Raw genomic sequence first — 20,336 nt, 5'->3', positions numbered from 1 at the left:
TAGAAAACTAGTACACAGAAAATTTATTTTTTGAAAAGAAATACGCTGAATTTTGCTGGGAAATACAGTTTTTTGTTCTACAGTTTATTTCCAGTTAATAGAGCATCTACTGTAGACTTGTGTTATCCAGTAGAACTTAATGTGATAATTAAAATATTCTGTATCTGCACTGGTGTGGTAGTCACTAGCCATGTGGAAGTGAGTACTTGAAATACGGGTAGTGACTGAAAAATGGAATTTCAAACGCTTAATTGATTTGCATGTAAGTAGCTACTTGTGGCTAGTGCAGTGGTTTTTAACTGGTGGTGATTTTGCTCCCAAGAGACATTTGGCAGTGTGTGGAGTAATTTTTGGTTGTCAGACTGGGAAGATACTGCTGGTACCTCAGTAGAGAAGGCAGGATGCTGCTAAACTTCATGTAGTGCACAAAATAGTGTCAGCCCCCACCCCCCAAACAAAAGCCCCAAAGAATTGCCTTGCCCGAAATGTCAGTAATGCTGAGGCTGAGAAGCCCTGGGCTGATGGTTACTGTATTGGCAGGTACAGGACAGAATATACAGATTCTATAATCATCCTTATGTTTATTTATAGATTAATTTTGACTGATGCTAATGAAAAGATTCAAAGTCTAATTTGAGATATTTGGCGGTTTCTGTATTTGAAAGTTTGATAAGGTTGAGAACGATGGCATGAATTTGTGTCATTTTGTCTGTTCATTTATATAAATTTTTTTTAATCTTTATTTTTGAGAGAGAGACAGGGTGTGAGCAGGGGAGGAGCAGAGAGAGAGGGAGGCACAGACTCTGAAGCAGGCTCCAGGCCCCAAGCTGTCAGTACAGAGCCCAACGTGGGGCTCGAACTCACAAACCGTGAGATCATGACCTGAGCCAAAGTCAGACGCTCAACTGACTGAGCCACCCAGGCGCCCCTTGTCTGTTCATTTATAGATGGCAGGAACTCGTTTATGTTCCTGCTATAATACTTCTGTTGCACATTGTATGAAATAATGTCACCAGAATCTCTTCACCAAAGTGAAATGTTGGGATTGAAACTGATTCAGAGGCGCCTGGGTAGCTCAGTTAAGCGTCTCTTTTTTTTTTTTTCAACGTTTATTTTTGAGAGAGAGCACAAGAGGGGAGGGGCAGAGAGAGAGGGGAACAGAGGATCTGAAGCGGGCTCCGTGCTGACTGCACAGAGCCTACTGTGTGAGACTCGAGCTCACAAATCAGCAGATCATGACCTGAGCTCAAGTCAGATGCTTAACCCACACTGAGCTACCCAGGTTGCCCCAAGCATTTGACTCTTGATCTCAACTGAGGTCATGATTTCAGGGTGGTAAGTTCAAGCCCCGCGTTGGGTTCTGTGTTGGGCTTGAAGCCTACTTAAAAAAAAAAAAAAAAAAAAAAAAAACCTGATTCAAAATATTCTCAGATGCATGCTGAAGTATTTATGATTAAATGCTATGTTTCATAACTGATAATGGTTGAATTTGGGAGGTTGATTATATTGTGTTCTCTACTTTTGTTTGTGTTGTTTGTACTTAGACAAAGGCATAGCTAATAATGATAGAATGTGGAATGTGACCAGGAAGTTATTTTATCACAGAAATAATATTCATTTTGCGTGCATTTATTTAATATCTCACAACAATGCATTAATATGTTCTGTTTCAAAAACAGTGTCACGTTACTAAAAAAAAAGTCACTGCATCTACAATACTACAAAGAATACTGACATTCTTTTACTCTTACAGATTGTTCTGGGTAACATAATGCCAGCTGAGCGTAAAAAGCCAGCAAGTATGGAAGAAAAAGAAACTTTACTAAACAACAAGGAAAAGGACTGCAGTGAAAGGCGGCCAGTGAGCAGCAGGGAGAAACCAAAAGAGGAGATCAAACTTACTGCCAAGAAGGAGGTTATTAAGGTCCCTGAAGATAAAAAGAAGAAACTGGAAGAAGATAAGAGAAAAAAAGAAGACAAGGAACGAAAGAAAAAAGAAGAAGAAAAGGTGAAGGCAGAGGAAGAATTAAAGAAAAAAGAGGAAGAAGAAAAAAAGAAACATGAAGAGGAAGAGAAAAAGAAGCAAGAAGAGCAGGTAAAACGTCAGCAAGAAGAAGAAGCTGCCCAGTTGAAGTAAGAACATTTATTTTATTTCTTGATAAGAAGGAATGGGAAGAATGAAGTGTTGGGAAAGCAATGATTATTTGAAATCCGACTTCTGGGGTGCAGTTCCTTGAGAGTTGGGAGTATCTTAAGTTACTGGTCTGTTAGTTTCACTGACCAGAAGCATGCTTATGATGCTTTAATTCCTCCAACTAAATAACAGGAATCTTTAATACATATTTTTTGAGAGGGTAATCTGAACTTTTTAATATTTTTGAGAGAGAGAGGGAGAGAGAAAGAGTACGAGCAAGGGAGGGGCAAAGAGAGAGGGAGACAGAGGATCCCAAAGCAGGCTCCGTGCTGACAGCAGAGAGCCCGGAGAGCCCGATGTGGAGCTTGAACTCCTGAGCCACGAGACCATGACCTGAGCTGAAGTCAGACACTTAACTGACTAAGCCACCCAGGGGCTCCTGGATTGTTTTGATTTTTAAAATGGCTCTTTTTTTTTCATGGTCTCTGGGTTTTTATTTATTTTTATTTTTTTAACGTTTATTTATTTTTGAGAGAGAGACAGAGCGTGAGCAGGGGAGGGGCAGATAGAGATGGAGACTGAATGTGAAGCAGGTTCCAGGCTCTGAGCTGTCAGCACAGAGCCCAACACGGGGCTCAAACTCACAAGAATCATGAGATCATGACCTGAGCTGAAGTTGGATGCTTAACTGACTGAGCCACCCAGGCACCCCTCATGGTCTCTTTGAAGTTGAAAATCTTTAGTTCTTAATGGCTGTTTGCTGAATTCTTACTATGTGCAGGACACTGTAGAGTATATCAGTACATATCCTAAAGGTAGTCTAATGAATAAATTTTATGATCCTCACTTGACAGATTAATAAAATGAAGCTTGAAAAGGTTAAGTAACTTGCATAAAGTCCTAATAAACAGTGGAGCTGCTGGGTTTTTTTTAACGTAGTCAACTTTAAAACTTTGGTCCTTAAAAACGATTTCGTAGTACCTCCCATTCTTATCTTCATCTAAATCTATTTTTAACCTTGTAAATCTATGCAAGTAGTATGATGAACTGGCAAAAAACAAGGTAGTCCTCACAGGAAAACTACCAAGATGTAGCAAAAATGGCAGCTATTGAGTAGCATGGACTTTTCTCTTCATATGTATAAAAATTTCATATAATGTTTAAAAAGCTGTTTGCAAACATGAATTTTCATGGATCGCTAGAACAGCTCAACCACCTACTTTCCTACCAAAGTTTTTTAGTACCTGTATTTTTTTTTTAATGTTTACTTTCTCTCTCTCTCTCTCTCTCTCTCTCTCGACAGAGACAGAGACAGAGACAGTGTGAGTGGGGGAGGGTCAAAGAGAGAGTGAGACACAGAATCTAAAGCAGGCTCCAGGCCCTGAGCTGTCAGCACAGAGCCCGATGCAGGGCTCGAACTCACAAACTGAGGTCATGACCTCAGTCAAAGTCAGACGCTTAACCGACTGAGCCACACAGGCGCCCCTTTTAAACTGTTTTAAAAGTTTATTTTGACAGAGAATGTGCCGGGGAGGAGCAGAGAGAGAGAGGGAGAGAGACAGAATCCTAAGTAGGTTCTGAACTGTCAGTGTAGAGCCCAATGCAGGGCTCAAACTCACGAACCTGAGAGATCATGATATGAGCCGAAACCAAGATTTGGACGCTTAACTGACTAAAGCCACCCAGGCACCCCTCATTTATGTATTTTAAAGTGTTTTTATTGCTGATGAAAATAGATTTAATTAATGTATATACATAGTTGTTTGTTTGTTTGTTTATTTATTTATTTATTTATTTTGAGAGAGCCAGAGTGTGTGCAGGGGAGGGGCGGAGAGAGAGAATCTCAAGCAGGCTCCACACCGCCAGTGCAAGAGCCCCACGCACAACTCCATCTCACAAACTGGGAGTTCATGACCTGAGCTGAAATCAAGAGTTGGATGCTTAACCAACTGAGCCACCCAGGCACCCCAAGAGATATTTTCTTAAAGTGCATTCTCACTGCTAATCTTGTATTTGTGTTTGGCTGGGAGACTTCAATGAGATACTCACATGTCCGTGTTTGCAGTGATGGATGTAATTTGCTGTTAAAATGTCGTGGCTTTTAGTGGAAAAATCATGGAAGGGTTGCTCAGGGATGGTTATTTCAGAAAGATGAAAATCTGATTTCTTAGAAATTTATATTTTAAAGTTACATGTTTTAGTATCTCAGAGGCCTCACAGTCGGAGAGATACCCTACCCTCCCACCCCTGCCCAAGTTATTTTATTCTGCAATTTAAACATGTCCCATCTTTTAATTTTTTTTTTTCAGGATAAACTGTTTGTTAGCCTTTTATTAAAGGAGTTTTATCTTATAGTTTTCTTCTGGTTCCTTTCCAGAATTTCTTAATTACACTTGAATTTTAAGACCCAAACCAAGAAAGGTACTTTATTAAAGGTTTGGTTAATGCTGAAGTATGGAAAAATGGTACTTAACATATTAAAACATTGTTTTTCTAATTTTTTTTTAACATTTATTTTTGAGAGACTGAGAGAGACAGAGCATGAGCAGGGGGAACAGAGGGAGAAGGAGGCACAGAATCTAAAGCAGGCTCCAGGCTCTGAGCTGTCAGCACAGAGCCCGATGCAGGGCTCAGACCCGCTAATCGCGAGATCACGACCTGAGCCAAAGTCGGACACCCAACCGACTGGGCTACCTGGGTGCCCCACATATTAAAACATTTTTAATGCATTTTTTACAAACCTTATTCTTTATAGTCTTTGTGGACAGTTTTTTTTCTCTCTTACCAATGCTTTTACCTGTTTTAGGTATTTTAGGTATCCTTCCTAGGTATTTTGTATTTTTCATACTATGCATCATGTATTTAATCCATTTATTTTTTCACCTTTATTGCGGTAGAATTGACAGAAGTGTCTTACCCATTTCATTTACTTGTTGGCAGAATGATTTTTACTCTAGTTATTCAGAATCCTCCACTCTGTCACATTTGATATTTTCAGTGTACTGGGTTCTTACTATCTTAAGTCATTAATAAAATGTTTTTAAAATTAGGAAAAGGGGCGCCTGTCTGGCTCAGTCAGTAGAGCGTGCAACTCTTGATTTCGGGTTTTGAGTTCGAACCCCACATTGGGTACAGAGATAACTTAAAAAAGATATCTTTAAAAAAGAAGTAGGAAAAGGGCCTTTTGCATGGTTTGTTCCTTTTGGATGCTGACACTTATATGATTTTACTTTCTCATTTGCTTTTGCTCTTATGAAATTTGTCAGAGATGGTTCAGAATATACAAGTTATTTTATTTGCTTGTTTGTTTTTATATAGAGAGAAAGAAGAATCCCTTCAGCTTCATCAAGAAGCTTGGGAACGACATCAGTTAAGGAAAGAACTTCGTAGCAAAAACCAAAATGCTCCAGACAACCGACCAGAGGAAAATTTCTTTAGCCGACTAGACTCAAGCTTGAAGAAAAATACTGCTTTTGTCAAGAAATTAAAAACTATTACGGAACAACAGAGAGACTCCTTGTCCCATGATTTTAATGGCCTAAATTTAAGCAAATACATTGCAGAAGCTGTAGCTTCTATTGTGGAAGCAAAGCTGAAAATATCTGATGTGAACTGTGCTGTGCACTTGTGTTCTCTCTTTCACCAGCGTTATGCCGACTTTGCTCCGTCACTTCTTCAGGTTTGGAAAAAACATTTTGAAGCGAGGAAAGAAGAGAAAACCCCTAACATTACCAAGTTAAGAACTGATTTGCGTTTCATTGCAGAATTGACAATAGTTGGGATTTTCACTGACAAGGAAGGTCTATCCTTAATCTATGAACAGCTAAAAAATATTATTAATGCTGATCGGGAATCCCATACTCACGTTTCTGTGGTGATTAGTTTTTGTCGACATTGTGGAGATGATATTGCTGGACTTGTACCACGGAAAGTGAAGAGTGCTGCGGAGAAGTTTAATTTGAGTTTCCCTCCTAGTGAGATAATTAGTCCAGAGAAACAACAACCTTTCCAGAATCTTTTAAAAGAGTACTTTACATCTTTGACCAAACACCTGAAAAGGGACCACAGGGAGCTTCAGAATACAGAGAGACAAAACAGGTGATTTTCATATTTCTCAGAATTGAGAATTTATTTTGGAGCTCATACTTAAAAAGTTTCTTAAGTCTTCATGCCACTGAAAGAACTTGTGGAAAAGGGCTCATTGCAGGGGATTTCTTAACATTTCCAGGAGAATTTCAAAGTGTAACAGTTAAAGTACTCATGTTTACATGGGAGTCTTATCATAGATTTTGTTTCTGAATTTAAAAGAAACCTGGCAAGTATATGGTGATTTTACTTTGGGGATGTGTTTTGTTCCTGTGATTTAAGAAACTCCTTACTGTTGAGGGATTTTCTTTTTCTGTCACTTTAACTTATCTGCTATTATTTTTGTGTTTTGTTGTGCCCTCTCTATAACAGGTGTGCTTTCATTGTTTTGAATCTTAATTCATTGATGTCACTGTTGATACTTGCTCTTCTTAGAAAACAAGTAGTTTTATTTCATAGTCTGTATTTTAGATCAGAAATTTGGAAAATAGTGCAACAAATTAGATGTGAAAAAATTTCTTAAATGCTACTATGTAGAGTGCATTTACAGGAGTCTCTCTCTGGGGAACATCCATTTAAAATTCTGAAGGAATAATGTATGTGTCTGTGGTAATTAGTGAAGATACCTGATTGAGGGGCCACCTTTGATTGTTACAAGATAACTATTCTGTAGCCTCTGGACCTAGGAGGCATCCATAAACTAGAAGTTGATGGAAGTTGGTGGGCACTAGGTCAACTTTTGTGGAGGGTGGATTTGGAGGGCTGAGGGGTACAGAAAGGAGACAACAGCAGTAGCCAAAGTATTTGGCTGAACACTTTCATCTATTTAAAGTGCATGGTTGAGTCTGAAATTGCTGTTTTTCAGGAATTAGTATGGGAGAGGATATTTTTCTATTTCCATAAGGTCCTTCCACAGTGGGGAAGGACCTACTGGTTTAAGTAGTTACCACTAGAAGGTGATTGACGTAACTAAAGACTAGTAGTATATGCCAGTAATACAGTTAGGTCTGGGTCAGGATAGGTTCAGAGACTGTATGGCTAAACCCTGGTGGTTGAGGATCATTCAAGAGGCGAGAGTTTAAGATGGCAATGGTGTTCCTCAAGGTTTCTTTAAAAAAAAAAAATCTTTGTTTTGTGCTTTTGATAGTGAGGACTGTTTTAAACTTTGAATAGGCAACTTCAGGCTGAATTTATATAGTCAGTAATGAGTTTAAAAGGAAAGTAGTGGTCCTCTTAATAATTCTCATATATTCAAGATCTTAATTATGACTTACATAGTGTTTTGTCATTTTCCTAGTCGTTTTCTTTTTCCCATATGTTCTACCTAATACATCACAACTGATTTTGTAGGTATGCTTTGATTCCTTTTTATTGGCTCCTTTAAAGGTTTTGTGTGTGTGTTTATTTTTGATTGGTCTCACAGAAGCTTAGAGGGTGGAGTCTACAGTGATTTAATCTAACCACCCAATGAAGGAATCCATTTTACAGATTATCTGACAAAGTATTCTTCCTTTGAAAACCTCTCAAAGGAGCTTAGAGCCATTTCTGTGTTGGACACTCCTACTTACTAGGAATTCAAGCAGAAAATTAACTCCATAAAATGGTTCCCTTTGATGTACTTCTTTTTTCTGGTTCAGATGGAATAAAGCTGCTGAAAGTGGGGGTCCATGAACTGTTTACCTGTTCACAATGAATTAAGTATAGAAGCACACGAAGCATTTAGACATCCTTATAGCAGTTTTCCATAGTTGTGGTATTGTTCCTGTATTTTATAAAAGCACCTGCAGTGATTAGAAAAAAAAATAATTCCTTTACCACAGTTTGAGAAGCACTGATATGGGACATGTCTCCTCTTTTCATGATAATATCTCAGATATTTGCAGACTGCCAGGTGGTTTCCCTTTCATCTTCTCAAGGCTAAATACCTCCTGTTCCTTCAGTTTGTTCCATGATTTCGACATGACTATCCTTAGGACATTTGTTTTGGATGCATTTTTTTCCTGCCTATAATCTAAAATTCCATTAGTTTCTATAGCTGCTCTGTCATTCTTTTGACTGTTAGGCTTATATATGCCGAAAGACTAATTTTTCAAATGAACTGCTGCCAAATCAGTTCTTCACCTTGAATTACTATTACTAATTTTTTGAATCTGAATGCAGACTTCTCTCTTTTAACTTTATTTAGATATTTTTGGCATATTATTTTAGTCTAATTATAATATTGAATATTTATTATTATTATTAATATATTAGTGACTTATATTAATTTGTACTTACTTTCTGGTCATATCCAGCTTTGATAAGCAGACCTGTTCTTTAATATTATTTCAAGTGAAAATTTTGAACAGGATATAGTGTTAAGAGCATGGTTTTGTGGACTTTCCCTAGAAACTTTTATTCATTTCAATATGGAACTGTTAGGTTATTAGAGGAGGTTATTTACCTAGCAGAAATTGACCTTACCATCATAGCAGTCATTTTATCATGGGATGCTGCCTACTTAGATGTAGTAATTTGGGAGATGGGAAAATCTTAATCATCATATAACAAATAATTAGCATATAGCTTAATAAATAACTCATGCCTAGGACAGTGTCAATTCGAGGAGCCTCTGTAGTGAAGATTTGAATACCTGACTGACCAAGACGCATGAAGAATGGATTAGTGCAGAGTCCCTTGGCCTAGTATTAGTACATTACGGTGTACTGTAAAAATGATCCGTTTCCCAAAGTTTCCCCCTCCCAGTCATTATCCAGTAGGTATTTTGAGGTTTTTCTAATCATGGGAATAAATCATGGACAATAATTTTTCCCAGTAAGGTTTCTGTTAGGCATGGTAATGCTGGAAATCTAAGTGCCAAGCTAGTGGATGTTTAAGACCTATGTAGTTAAATTATTTTAAGCCTTTATTCAGTATCTTAATAATGACAGTTTAAAAAAAATCAAATCCATTGTATTTTCAGTCTATGAATCCTAAATGCTTTTGGTCATTTTAATTAACTTGGGAGATGGCACTATTCATAGCCTGTGTGTATACTCCTTTGTTTTTATTTTAATTTTTTTAATGTTTACTCTTGAGAGAGACAACATGAATGGGGGAAGGGCAGAGAGAGAGGGAGACACAGAATCTGAAGCAAGCTGCAGGCTCTGAGCTGTCAGTACAGAGCCCAGTGTGGGGCTTGAACTCAAACTGTGAGATTTTGACCTGAGCTGAAGTCAGATGCTTAGCTGACTGAGCCACCTAGGCGCTCCTATACTCCTTAAGCTCTATACTTAAGAATTCTTTCAACCAATTAAAAAAAATAGAATAATAAAATCTCTGGTATTTTCTTAAAGACGCTAATGAATGAATGAATGAAGACAGTGACTGCACAAGACCTGTTGAGTCTTAACTGTTCCTTTCTCATGTTTGCTGGGCTGATACCATAGGTATTAGATAGTTCTGTTTCTAAGCCCTTGAGGGATTTACAGTTATAAGCAGAATACACCTGGCCCTAGGGTTTGGTGAATTTTAATAAATTTGAACTTACAAGCTTTTTGTAGTTAAAACAATTTTTAAAATACATTTTAGTTAAGCGATTGATCCTGGGGACTTATAATTAATATTTACACATCTAAAAATATTATCTTGCAACATCTGCCAATTTAGAGTTAATAGCTTTACTTCTTGGTAAGTTTTGCTTTTATGTTCAGTGCTCTATACTTGAAATGTTTTGTACTATGAGGTATTATTCTCATAGAGGTAATATTACCTGCTACTTTTTGGCTTTTAATAAAAATTGAAGAAATGATTTAATTTTTATTTAGATATTAATTATGTAGAAGAATTTGTTTCTTGTAGTAGTGAAATCGTGAATTCAGATGTTAAGTCAATTCTTGCTTGAATAATTTCGAAGTGTCTTAATTTCTTTCTTTCTCCCTAACTGATGGGAGTGGTAGCAGAAGTTTCTCCTTTTAAGTATTGGTGAATTAGGACCTTCATGATTACATGTTCAAACAGCACTAAGTGATTTGATTGAAAGTATAGTTAAAAAAAAAAAAAAAGTACAATGTAGGCTTTCCTCCATTAGTTAATAAAATCAGGGAGGTTTCTTTCATTAATGCAAATTCATGCGGTATTACTTTACCAGTGATGAAACTTGACAGCACATTAACGTAAAATTAAATAGCGTTGCTTTTACCTTCTGCTTTTCTCCCAGGTAAGTTGTACCTTGCCTATAGTTGTGGGTTTTTTTTTTTTTTTTTAAACAGGTGGATTGTTTGATAAATTGTGTAGTACTTAAGCGCTATTAAGATGTTCTATCACTGTACTTTATACTCAGTGAGGCTTTAACAGTTTTGTAAGTGCTCTAAAATTGTTACCTCTTTCCAGGTATTCTCTAACTCTGATTCAATGACTTTGACAGTTTAATAAATATTTGATCGAGTACATTTATGCTTACCCTGCAGTAGTGGCTTTTCACACAAGATTATAAGACATCCATAACTAAATTCTAAAATGAAACCGAAAGAAAATTATTCTCATGAAAATTTGACAAATTGCTGAGATGAAAGGTAAAATCTAGTAGCTTTTAATGGGTCTGCCTCATGATTATAAATGAGCTTGCTCATTGTGACTTATGTAGCAAGTGACAGATCGGATTCTTTCATACCTCTTCATACTGTATTTTTCACAACTTCCATGTTACTCTTCATCTGCATTTAGGACTTGTACTAGATTTTAAAGTGTCTAGTAAACACATTAGCAGTGCACACAGTGCTTACCCAGTCAGGTCCAGATAAAAGGACCTGAAGGAATATAAAATAAGCACCTCAGTGTGAGAAGGCTTGCCTTTGATAGATGCATTTGAGAGACATTCTAATTCCAATGTTAGGTACCAAGTGGACAATTTTACTTTAATTTGGGAGGCAGTATATATGGTCCAATAGTTGTGAGCATGGACGCCGTAGCCTGGCTACGTGTGTTCACATTTTAGATTTGTCATTTACTTAGTTCTGTAACTCTCAGCAAGTTATCTCACATCTCTGTGCTTCAGTTTTCCCTTCTGTAAAATGGAGTAACAGTAGCACTCTACCTTGGTGGTAAATGTGAACGATGCAATGAATTCACATGTAAAAGCACTTAACAGTATCTGATTCATTGTAAGTATTCAGTAAATGTGAGTTTATTACTTGTGATATATTGCTTGCTTAATCCTTCAGAAAGTCTTGATGAGGATGTCTCTTGTACCTTTTTATGATTTTGAAAATTTGTATATTAAGCTTTGATAGCTTTTAAAATTTTTTTCATTTTTAAAATAACGCGAGACAACAGTATACAAAATAAAAGCGAGAAAGTCAAGAAGAATAAAAATGAAAAAAAAAACAAACAAAAAATAGGTCTCAAGACTAGAATCATTTGAGACATTTATGACTTTTCTCATGAGATAGAATGCTCGATTCAAGAGTGGACTATTTGATATTGTCTGTCAGTTTTACGGTATTGAATTAGTAATATAAAAAACACTAGAAGTCAAAGATTGACATACCTTAGGGTTGTTTCCAGATGGTGGTAGCTCATCATTGGGTGAAGGAGGTCTATTGTATTTTTATTATAATGAATCAGATTTGGAATTAATTTTGTTTTCATTGCTTGCTTTTCATATCTTTAAGATGGTCCCAGTAACTCCCTCTTGTACAATGATGTCATGAGAAGGAATGTACTCATTTATAATACCTTTAACAGTGATACTAATTCAGAGAACTCCAGTTATGACAAGGATTGGCAAACTATGGCCCGCAGGCCAGATAGACCCACCACTACTTTTTGTACAGCTGGTGAGCTGAGAATAAGAATGGCTTTACCTTTTTAATTGGTTGAAAAAAAATCAAAAGAGGAATATTTTGTGAAATACTAAAACTATATGAAGTTCACATTTCAGTGTCCATAAATAAAGCATTATTGGAAAATAGTCATGCTCATGTGTTGATGTATTATTGCCTATGGCTGCTTTTGTGCCAGATCAGCAGACTTGAATACTTGTAACAAAGACCATATGGTCTGCGGAGCCTAAAATATTTATATCTGGCCCCTTTGCAGAAATAGTTTGCTAACCTCTGATTTATGATAGTCTCAAAAAGATTGGCTTCTATTCAACATTCTGAATATATGTGCTTCTGAAGAGATTATAATTAAAATGATATGTGATAAATCATATATTCAGCTTGATTTTGCATAGTGATAGATTGCTGTGGAATTTTCCTAAGAAATTTTGGTGAGATTTATTTTACACTGATGAACAGACTAGGTACTTGGGTCAAATGTGCTGTGTAATGTTTAGTTCCCTCATACAGGTCTTCTAAAAAAAGCTAAACTAAAAATCTTTTCCAATGGGCTTCATAAACATAAAAAACTGCCATATATAAAACATTCATTAAAAAATGTCTCATTTTAATTTCATTCAAACCTCTAAATGATTCTAGGGATTTTGAATGTTCAGGTACCTATGGTGCATTTATTTCTCTGCTTAAAAAATATAGACTTACTATATCCTGTGTGTTCAGTCTGATGTTTAGTAAATGTATATTAAATAAATGGTCAAGGAAAATATGTAGGACTGTATAAGTTTTGTGTGTAACAGAACTCTTCCCATGCCATTTCATTGGTATCTTGCATTGCTTGCCAAGTTTTCAGTATAAGGTATGATTAGAAAATAAATCTACCAAAATCTGAGCTTTTTTCCTGAGGACTGTTGTCTCTAGGTTGTAACCTAAGCACATATTAGTACTGTTAACAAGTCTGATCATGGGATTGAAATTTAGGAAGTGTGAAGAGTTACCTCTGGAGCTTCAGAGTTTTAAATTGGTTCCAGGATGACTGGAAAGGAACTGGAATGCATACAAAGGCAGCTATCATAGAATTACATCACTTTTAATTGATCCAATGCAAAGTCCCAGGCAGATGATTGAAAATGAGGTTGATATTGGAAAAAGAGTGTTTTCTGCTGTGATAAAATAGTCCTCACTTTGCTAATGCCTATGTATCATAAATCCTTAGTGAATGTTGTATAACCTAAAACTGGATGTATTGTTCTTTAGATGACTCTAGTGTTGCAACTTGTTAGAAAAATTAAGTTCCAGGTTTTGTTATTTTGAAACATTTCCCAGTGTCTTTTCAAGTACTGAAATAATTTTGCATTGTCATTAGAGGTTCTGAAATCCCTTAAAACTGTTATTATCCCTCTTACCATAATTTGCTATGGAACAGACTGCTAAGGGGGTGCCTGGGTGGCTCATTTGGTTAAGCGTCTTGATTTTTTACCTCAAGTCAGGTCTTCATGTCAGGGTCGTGAGTTCAAGCCCCACTTTGGGCTTCATGCTGGGTGTGAAACTTACTTTGAAAAAAAAAAAAAAGAATAAAGTTTTTATTGGTTAACATTTTTTCTAATACATTGCAAAACATTTTAGAGTAGCCTACTTTTGAACATTATTTATTTAAACAGTTTAATTTTAGTGGCTTTTTCTAAATTCAAAAATGACATAATTTCTAATTAAAAGTTCTAACAAGCTCACTCACTGAAAGCAGTTCCAGTCATTGCTTTCATGGTTTGAGTATTTTTGAATGCTTTGAGTTTAGAATTCATTCATATAACTTACTGAAAGGCTGTTTTTTCCAGTAAGATTAGTTTGAAATAAACAGTTGAAGAGAGAAACTATTCTTGTTGATAAAACGGTATCGTCCAATGTACTTTTAAATCGTAAGAAAATGAATGAAAATTTCTCATTTTAGATCCCTAATAGGCCAGATAAGAAAAAAAGAAGATTGAATTTAATGAATAGTAATGTATGCATCTTGTGCTTGTAATGGGAGCTGATAATTCCTAACAAAAAAGTGTTAGCTGGAATGTTACAGCATTTAAACAAAAATTTATGTGAGTAGGACTAGGATAAGAGAAAAATTTGGAAATTGTTCCAGCTAAGCAGGGATGAATAAGTGTAGGCATTGTTTTTCACATTATTTTCTGTTAACTTTTAAGATAACATCAGAAAGTAACTCATTCTCTTCACTTTTCATAAGGAAATTCAAATGACAAGTAATAAACTTTACAATAATTTGAAAATGACTTAATTTACAATTGGCTTTTTGAAACCTATATTGAATTAAGATTTGTAGATTTCAAACATTACACTACATGTGTATTATAAATAGTATTATAAGTAGTTGCAGGTGTGGACATCTCAACTGTCTATATAGAGAGATTTTTACTTGACTATACATTTTGAAAAATTTCAAAAGTTCTGCATTTCTAATTATGAGTGGCTTATTAGTGAACTGTTGGTAAAGTGAAAGACTAGTTGTGTTCTCTGCTCCTCAGATGGCCTGGCCTGGCTTAAGTGGGTTTCTCAATTAATATTTGTTAAATGGATAAATAACCAGTACTTGTGTAGGAAACAGAATTGGCTGTTTGCAATATTTGGGCTTTTTCAAAAGATAATCTTGATTCATATCATTGTGAATGTTTAAGGGTACTGATTTTATAACTTACTGTTTTTGAACAGTAACTTTTTAAGGTGTGTTAAGTATTTTTGATTAACTGTATGTCTGAAGGGGGTATGGCTTTAACAAAATACTTTAAAAATAATTTGTGTTTAGTGGCATTGTTAAATTTTATATTACTGCAGGCATAATTGTTAATTACTTTTAATGTTCTTTGAAGAACTAATGTTGAAATTTAATTACTTAGGTGAATTTGATTATACTAGTTTTAATTTCAGATACATCTTGGAAACTTTACAAATAATTTGAAGAAAATCATGCTAATAAGCTTATGTGATAAAATCAAATTTTGTGGAACGCTTCCAATATAATACATGATCACATCTGCTTTGATGAGTTTATCAGATTATTTCATCATTCGTTTTATAGGCGTATTCTCCATTCTAAAGGAGAGCTAAGTGAAGATAGACATAAACAGTATGAGGAGTTTGCTATGTCGTATCAGAAGTTGCTAGCAAATTCTCAATCCTTAGCAGACCTTTTGGATGAAAATATGCCAGATCTTCCTCAAGACAAACCAACACCAGAAGGTAAGATAACCCTAAAAAATTGTGATTTTTCCACTAAGCACTATTCCTTATCTTTACTTTTTTTTAGATGTATATCATTAAAAATTTAAGTTTTCAACATGCATTTAGAGTTTTTTTAATGAAGTAGTATTAAGACCTAATAAGAACTTTGAAAAGCTACTACTTGAAATGCTCCTCTGAATAGAGAAGGTTTGGCACTTAACAATAGTTAACTCATATGATCTTATGATGTATTCCTCTGGGTTCTTTTGTATTAAGTATCTTTGGATTATATCCAACAGGGACCTGTCTGAAAACCATACTTGGGGTTATAGAAAGATTCACTTTCTTTCTCAAAGAGGTAATAAAGTGGATTGGATCTTTGGGATTCTAGTTTTTTTTTGTTTTTTTTTAAAGTTTATTTTATTTATTTTGAGAGAGAGCATGAGTGGGAGAGGGTCAGAGAGAGAGGGAGAGATAGAATCCCAAGTAGTGTCCAAGCCGTCAGCACAGATCCCAACACAGGGCTCAATCTCACAAACTGTAAGATTGCAATCTGAGCCAAAACCAAAAGTCAAACACTTAACCAACTGTGCCACCCAGGTGCCCCTCTAATATTTTTATATTTTCCTTTTTTTTTTTTTTAAGTTTATTTATTTTGAGAGAGAGAGAGAGCGAGAGTGGGAGGGGCAGATAGAGGGAGAGCAAGAGAATCCCAAGCAGGCTCTGTACTGTCAGTACAGATCCCAATGCGGGGCTTAAACCCACGAACCGTGAGATCATGACCTGAGCTGAAACCAAGAGTCACTTAACAAATTGAGCCACCCAGGTACAATATTTATCCTTATTTTTAATCCATTGGTTTTGAATGGTACATATCTTAAACTGTTATTTAGAAGTAAAACTTGTTGTTTTGTGAGGTAAATTTTCATTTTGTGAGATGGGTTGTTTTTTATATTATTTCAAAGGTGTTTTAAAGTTACTTTTTTGATTGCCCTTAAGTTGGTAGGGCTCTTAATACATTAAATCTGTCATACCAAGTACTTGATGAACGAATATATTTATGTTTGTAGATGTATTGATATGTCACTAATCTTCAAACTATCTGGCACTTCTGTTCACTTAAAAATTTTAAGAGTAAAGTATTTGTAAGGTATCTTTTTATAGCACAAGAGTTATTTTGTATTTTGTATCTCAATAAGAAATATGTGTTGCATGCCTATATATGCATTTATTTTATTTACATTTAATTATGTATATAATTCCTACTAATTTTTATATCTCTTGATCAGTGAGCCTCAAACTTTTTTATTTTTTCAAAGAAGTTCCACGTGGGGCACCTGAGTGGCTCAGTCAGTTGACTGTCTGACTCTTGTTCTTGGCTCAGGTCATGATCCCAGGGTCTGCACTGACAGTATGGAGCCTGTTTGGGATCCTCTCTTTCTCTTCCTCTCCCCTTCCCTTGCTCACACATGCATGGAGTCCAGATGCAGGACCTGATCTCATGAAACATGAGATCATGACCTGAACTGAAACTGAGAATTGGATGCTTAACTGAGAGTTGTATGCTTAGCCAACTGAGCCACCCAGGTGCCCTGTGTAATCATTTAAAAAAATTTTTTTTTCTTAATGTTTATTTATTTTTGAGAGAGACAGAATGTGAGTGGGTTAGGGGCAGAGAGAAAGGGAGACAGAATCTGAAGCAGGCTGCAGGCTCCGAGCTGTCAGCACAGAGCCCAATGTGGGGCTCGAACTCACGAGCTATGAGACCATGACCTGAGCCGAAGTCAGATGCTCAACCGACTGAGCCACCCAGGCGCCCCACTATGTCATCATTTTTAAAAGATATTTTCACCAGGTATAGAATTTTAGGGTGACCTTTTTTTTTCCTTTCAATACTTTTTTGCATATGGTGTATTTTTCTTCTGGTTGTTTTAAAATTTCTTTATTATCACTTAATTATGATGTGGTTTGGTGTGGTTTTTTGTGTATTTCTTGTGCTTGGGATCACTGGACTTCCTGAATCTGTGAGTTTACAATTTTCAACAAATTTCCCAAACCTTGACCCTTGTTTCTTCAAATATGTTTTCTGTATTCTTCCACCTGCTATGGAGATTTAGTTACAACTCTCAGGTGGTTTGAAGTTGTCTTTTTTATTCTTCAGTACTTTTTTGTCTATTTTTGTATTGGATAGTTTCTCTTGCTCTGTCTTCAAATTCATTAATCTTTCTTTTTACAGTGTCTAATGTACTGTTAAACTTATATAGAAATGTAGTTTTTATCTCTGGAACCTGGTTTTATTTTCCATGGTCTTGAACATGCTCAGTTTATCTTCTAGTTTGTTGACTATATGGAAATAGTTATAATTGTTTTAATTTGTCTACTAATTTTATCATTTAAGTCATTTCTGCATTGATTTTAATTGAGTGATTGCTATAGCTCTTGTATTTTTTCCTACTTCTTTGCATGTCTGATCATGTTTACTGGGATGACTGCTGGATATTTTTGTATTCTTAGAAATATCATTGAGCTTCATTCTGGAGCATAGTTAAGCTACTTGGAAAGTTTTATCCTTTTCAGGTTGGCTTTGTTAGGTGGGGTCAGAACAGCTGTTAGTCTAGGACCAATTTCCCATATTACAGAGGGAATATTCCTCTGTACTCTACCTGATTTCCAATGAATTGGAAGTATGAGTAGTTACTTTCCCAGTCTCACCCAGTTCCCTCACAGGTAGGGGCTGATCAGTATTCGGCTGAACATTCAAGGGGAGCTTTCTGCTAATCTTTGAGATCTATGTGCTTTCTCCTCTCTGGTATTGTGTCCTGCAGTATCTAGCCACGTTGACTAGAGTAGTCTTGCCAGACTCAGCTCTGTCCTCAACTCAGGGGGACTGCTGGGGTCTGCCTTGCTTCTCCCTTACTTGGCTGTAGCCCAGAAAATCTTACCAGGCAGTAGTAAGCTAGGGCACTTAATTGTTGGGCTCAGCTTTTTTGTTTCTTCTCTGTAGGAATCACTTACCTGTGCTATCTGATGTTGTGTTCAAAAACTTGTATATATTGTTTGGTCTTTTTAGTTGTTTTAGGTCACTGGTACCCCATCCTGGCCTGGAGAAGCCTCAGCTTTTCAGTAATCAGAATGCCTGTTCTTGCCATTCAGAAATGAGATCGTATTATATACACTATTCTGCAACTATTTATTTTTTATTTTACTTCTTATGTTTTAAGTTTTTATTTAAATTCCAGTTAACATACAGTGTAATACTAGTTTCAGGTGTACAATTTAGTAAATCACCAATTCCATAAGGTATGTGCATTTTAAGTTTTAATATATAAAGTTAGGGACGCCTGGGTGGCTCAGTTGATTAAGTGTCTGACTTAGGTTCATGTCATCATCTCATGGTTTGTGGGTTCAAGCCCCACATCGGGCTCTGTGCTGATGGCTCAGAGCCTGGAGCCTGTTGCAGATTTTGTCTCCCCATCTCTCTCTGCCCCTCCCCTACTCACTCTCTGTCTCTCTCTCAAAAATAAATGAACATTAAAAAAATTAGAAAAATGTATATATATTTTTAAATATTCTTCCAAAGAAATTTACATGCTACTAGCTATATGACAATGAGTGTTTCCTTACACTCTTATTATAATGTAGTTGTTGATTTTTACCTTCTGAGTGAGGTTGAGTATCCTTTTCTTTAGGTTTATATTGGCTGTTTTATATATGTTTGTTTCTTTGTGACATACTGGTTTGAATCCTTTAACTCTTCCTTTTCATTTTAATAAAGTATGTATCTTTAATCGAATTGTAAAAGCATTTTGCATATTAAAGAAATTATTCTTTGTCACATGCATTACAAATAGTTTCCTGTGATTATCTATTGCTTTTTTTTTTTTTTTAACTTGGTAGCATTTGTTTGCTTCTCAGAAGTTGATTTTTCACAGCTTATGATTACTATGCAAATACATTTTTCATATATGTAAAATATTCGTGCATATTATAGAGTGGAAAGTGAAAGTCTCCTAGCATATGCATTCCATTTTCCAAGGTATCTGTGGTACAGTTTGATATGAATCTGTCCAGACTCTTTTTTCTATAAAATATTTATGTAAAATATATAATCAGATATTGAGACATAGCTTGTTAATTTATGTAGTATGTTATTTTGCATGACTTGCTTTTCTCTTTCAATAACGTATTTTTGAGAACCTACTGAGTCTGTTCAGATAGATACATCTCATTTTTTTTAGCATCTGATTAATATCAGAGTGTATAAATATCAGCTATTATCTTATTGGTAGATACTTAGATTCTATCCACTTTTGCTCTGTTACAAACAGTGCTATAGTCAACCTCTTTGTGAATCTTACTTCACACTTCCGTTATTTCTTTGGTATAAATTCCTAGAAGGAATCTTACGGGATCAAATATTATGCTTAATTTAAATATTGATAAGTACAGGGGTGCCTGGGTGGCGCAGTCGGTTAAGCATCCGACTTCAGCCAGGTCACGATCTCGCGGTCCGGGAGTTCGAGCCCCGCGTCAGGCTCTGGGCTGATGGCTCAGAGCCTGGAGCCTGTTTCTGATTCTGTGTCTGCCTCTCTCTCTGCCCCTCCCCCGTTCATGCTCTGTCTCTCTCTGTCCCAAAAATAAATAAACGTTGAAAAAAAAAAAATTAAATATTGATAAGTACAAACAGATTACATCCCCTTAATGTTGTATTAATTTATATTCTAGATAAGATATGAGAGGGGTGCCTGGGTGGCTCAGTCTGTTGAGCGTCCGACTTCAGCTCAGGTCATGATCTCACGGTCTGTGAGTTCGAGCCCCGCGTCGGGCTCTGTGCTGACCGCTCAGAGCCTGGAGCCTGTTTCGGATTCTGTGTCTCCCTCTGTCTCTGACCCTCCCCCATTCATGCTCTGTCTCTCTCTGTCTCAAAAATAAACGTTAAAAAAAAAAAAAAAAGATATGAGAGTGCTTACTTCCCTACTGTCTTGTTAGCATTTAATGATATCAGTCTTTGTTAAACATAATCTAATGGGTGAAAATGATAAATGTTTGTTTCATTTAAACCTTTAAAT

The 20,336-nt window shown here is 36.0% G+C and overlaps 1 protein-coding gene across 2 annotated transcripts in view; it reads left to right on the top strand.

Moving 5' to 3' along the window:
- Positions 1–20,336, top strand: part of UPF2 (UPF2 regulator of nonsense mediated mRNA decay) — a 109,989-nt gene that overhangs the window by 3,992 nt on the left and 85,661 nt on the right. For both annotated transcript variants that reach the window (XM_047866051.1, XM_047866050.1), the window contains exons 2-4: positions 1,754–2,133; positions 5,453–6,232; positions 15,125–15,285. In XM_047866051.1, coding sequence (XP_047722007.1) covers positions 1,772–2,133; positions 5,453–6,232; positions 15,125–15,285 — 1,303 coding nt within the window. In that variant the 5' untranslated portion in view covers positions 1,754–1,771. The remainder of the gene's footprint in view (positions 1–1,753; positions 2,134–5,452; positions 6,233–15,124; positions 15,286–20,336) is intronic.

This window comes from Prionailurus viverrinus, chromosome B4, assembly GCF_022837055.1.
Source record: "Prionailurus viverrinus isolate Anna chromosome B4, UM_Priviv_1.0, whole genome shotgun sequence".
Classification (NCBI taxonomy): Eukaryota; Metazoa; Chordata; class Mammalia; order Carnivora; family Felidae; genus Prionailurus; species Prionailurus viverrinus.
Note: the sequence above shows the minus strand (reverse complement) of the source record. Positions and strands in the feature narration are given on the sequence as shown.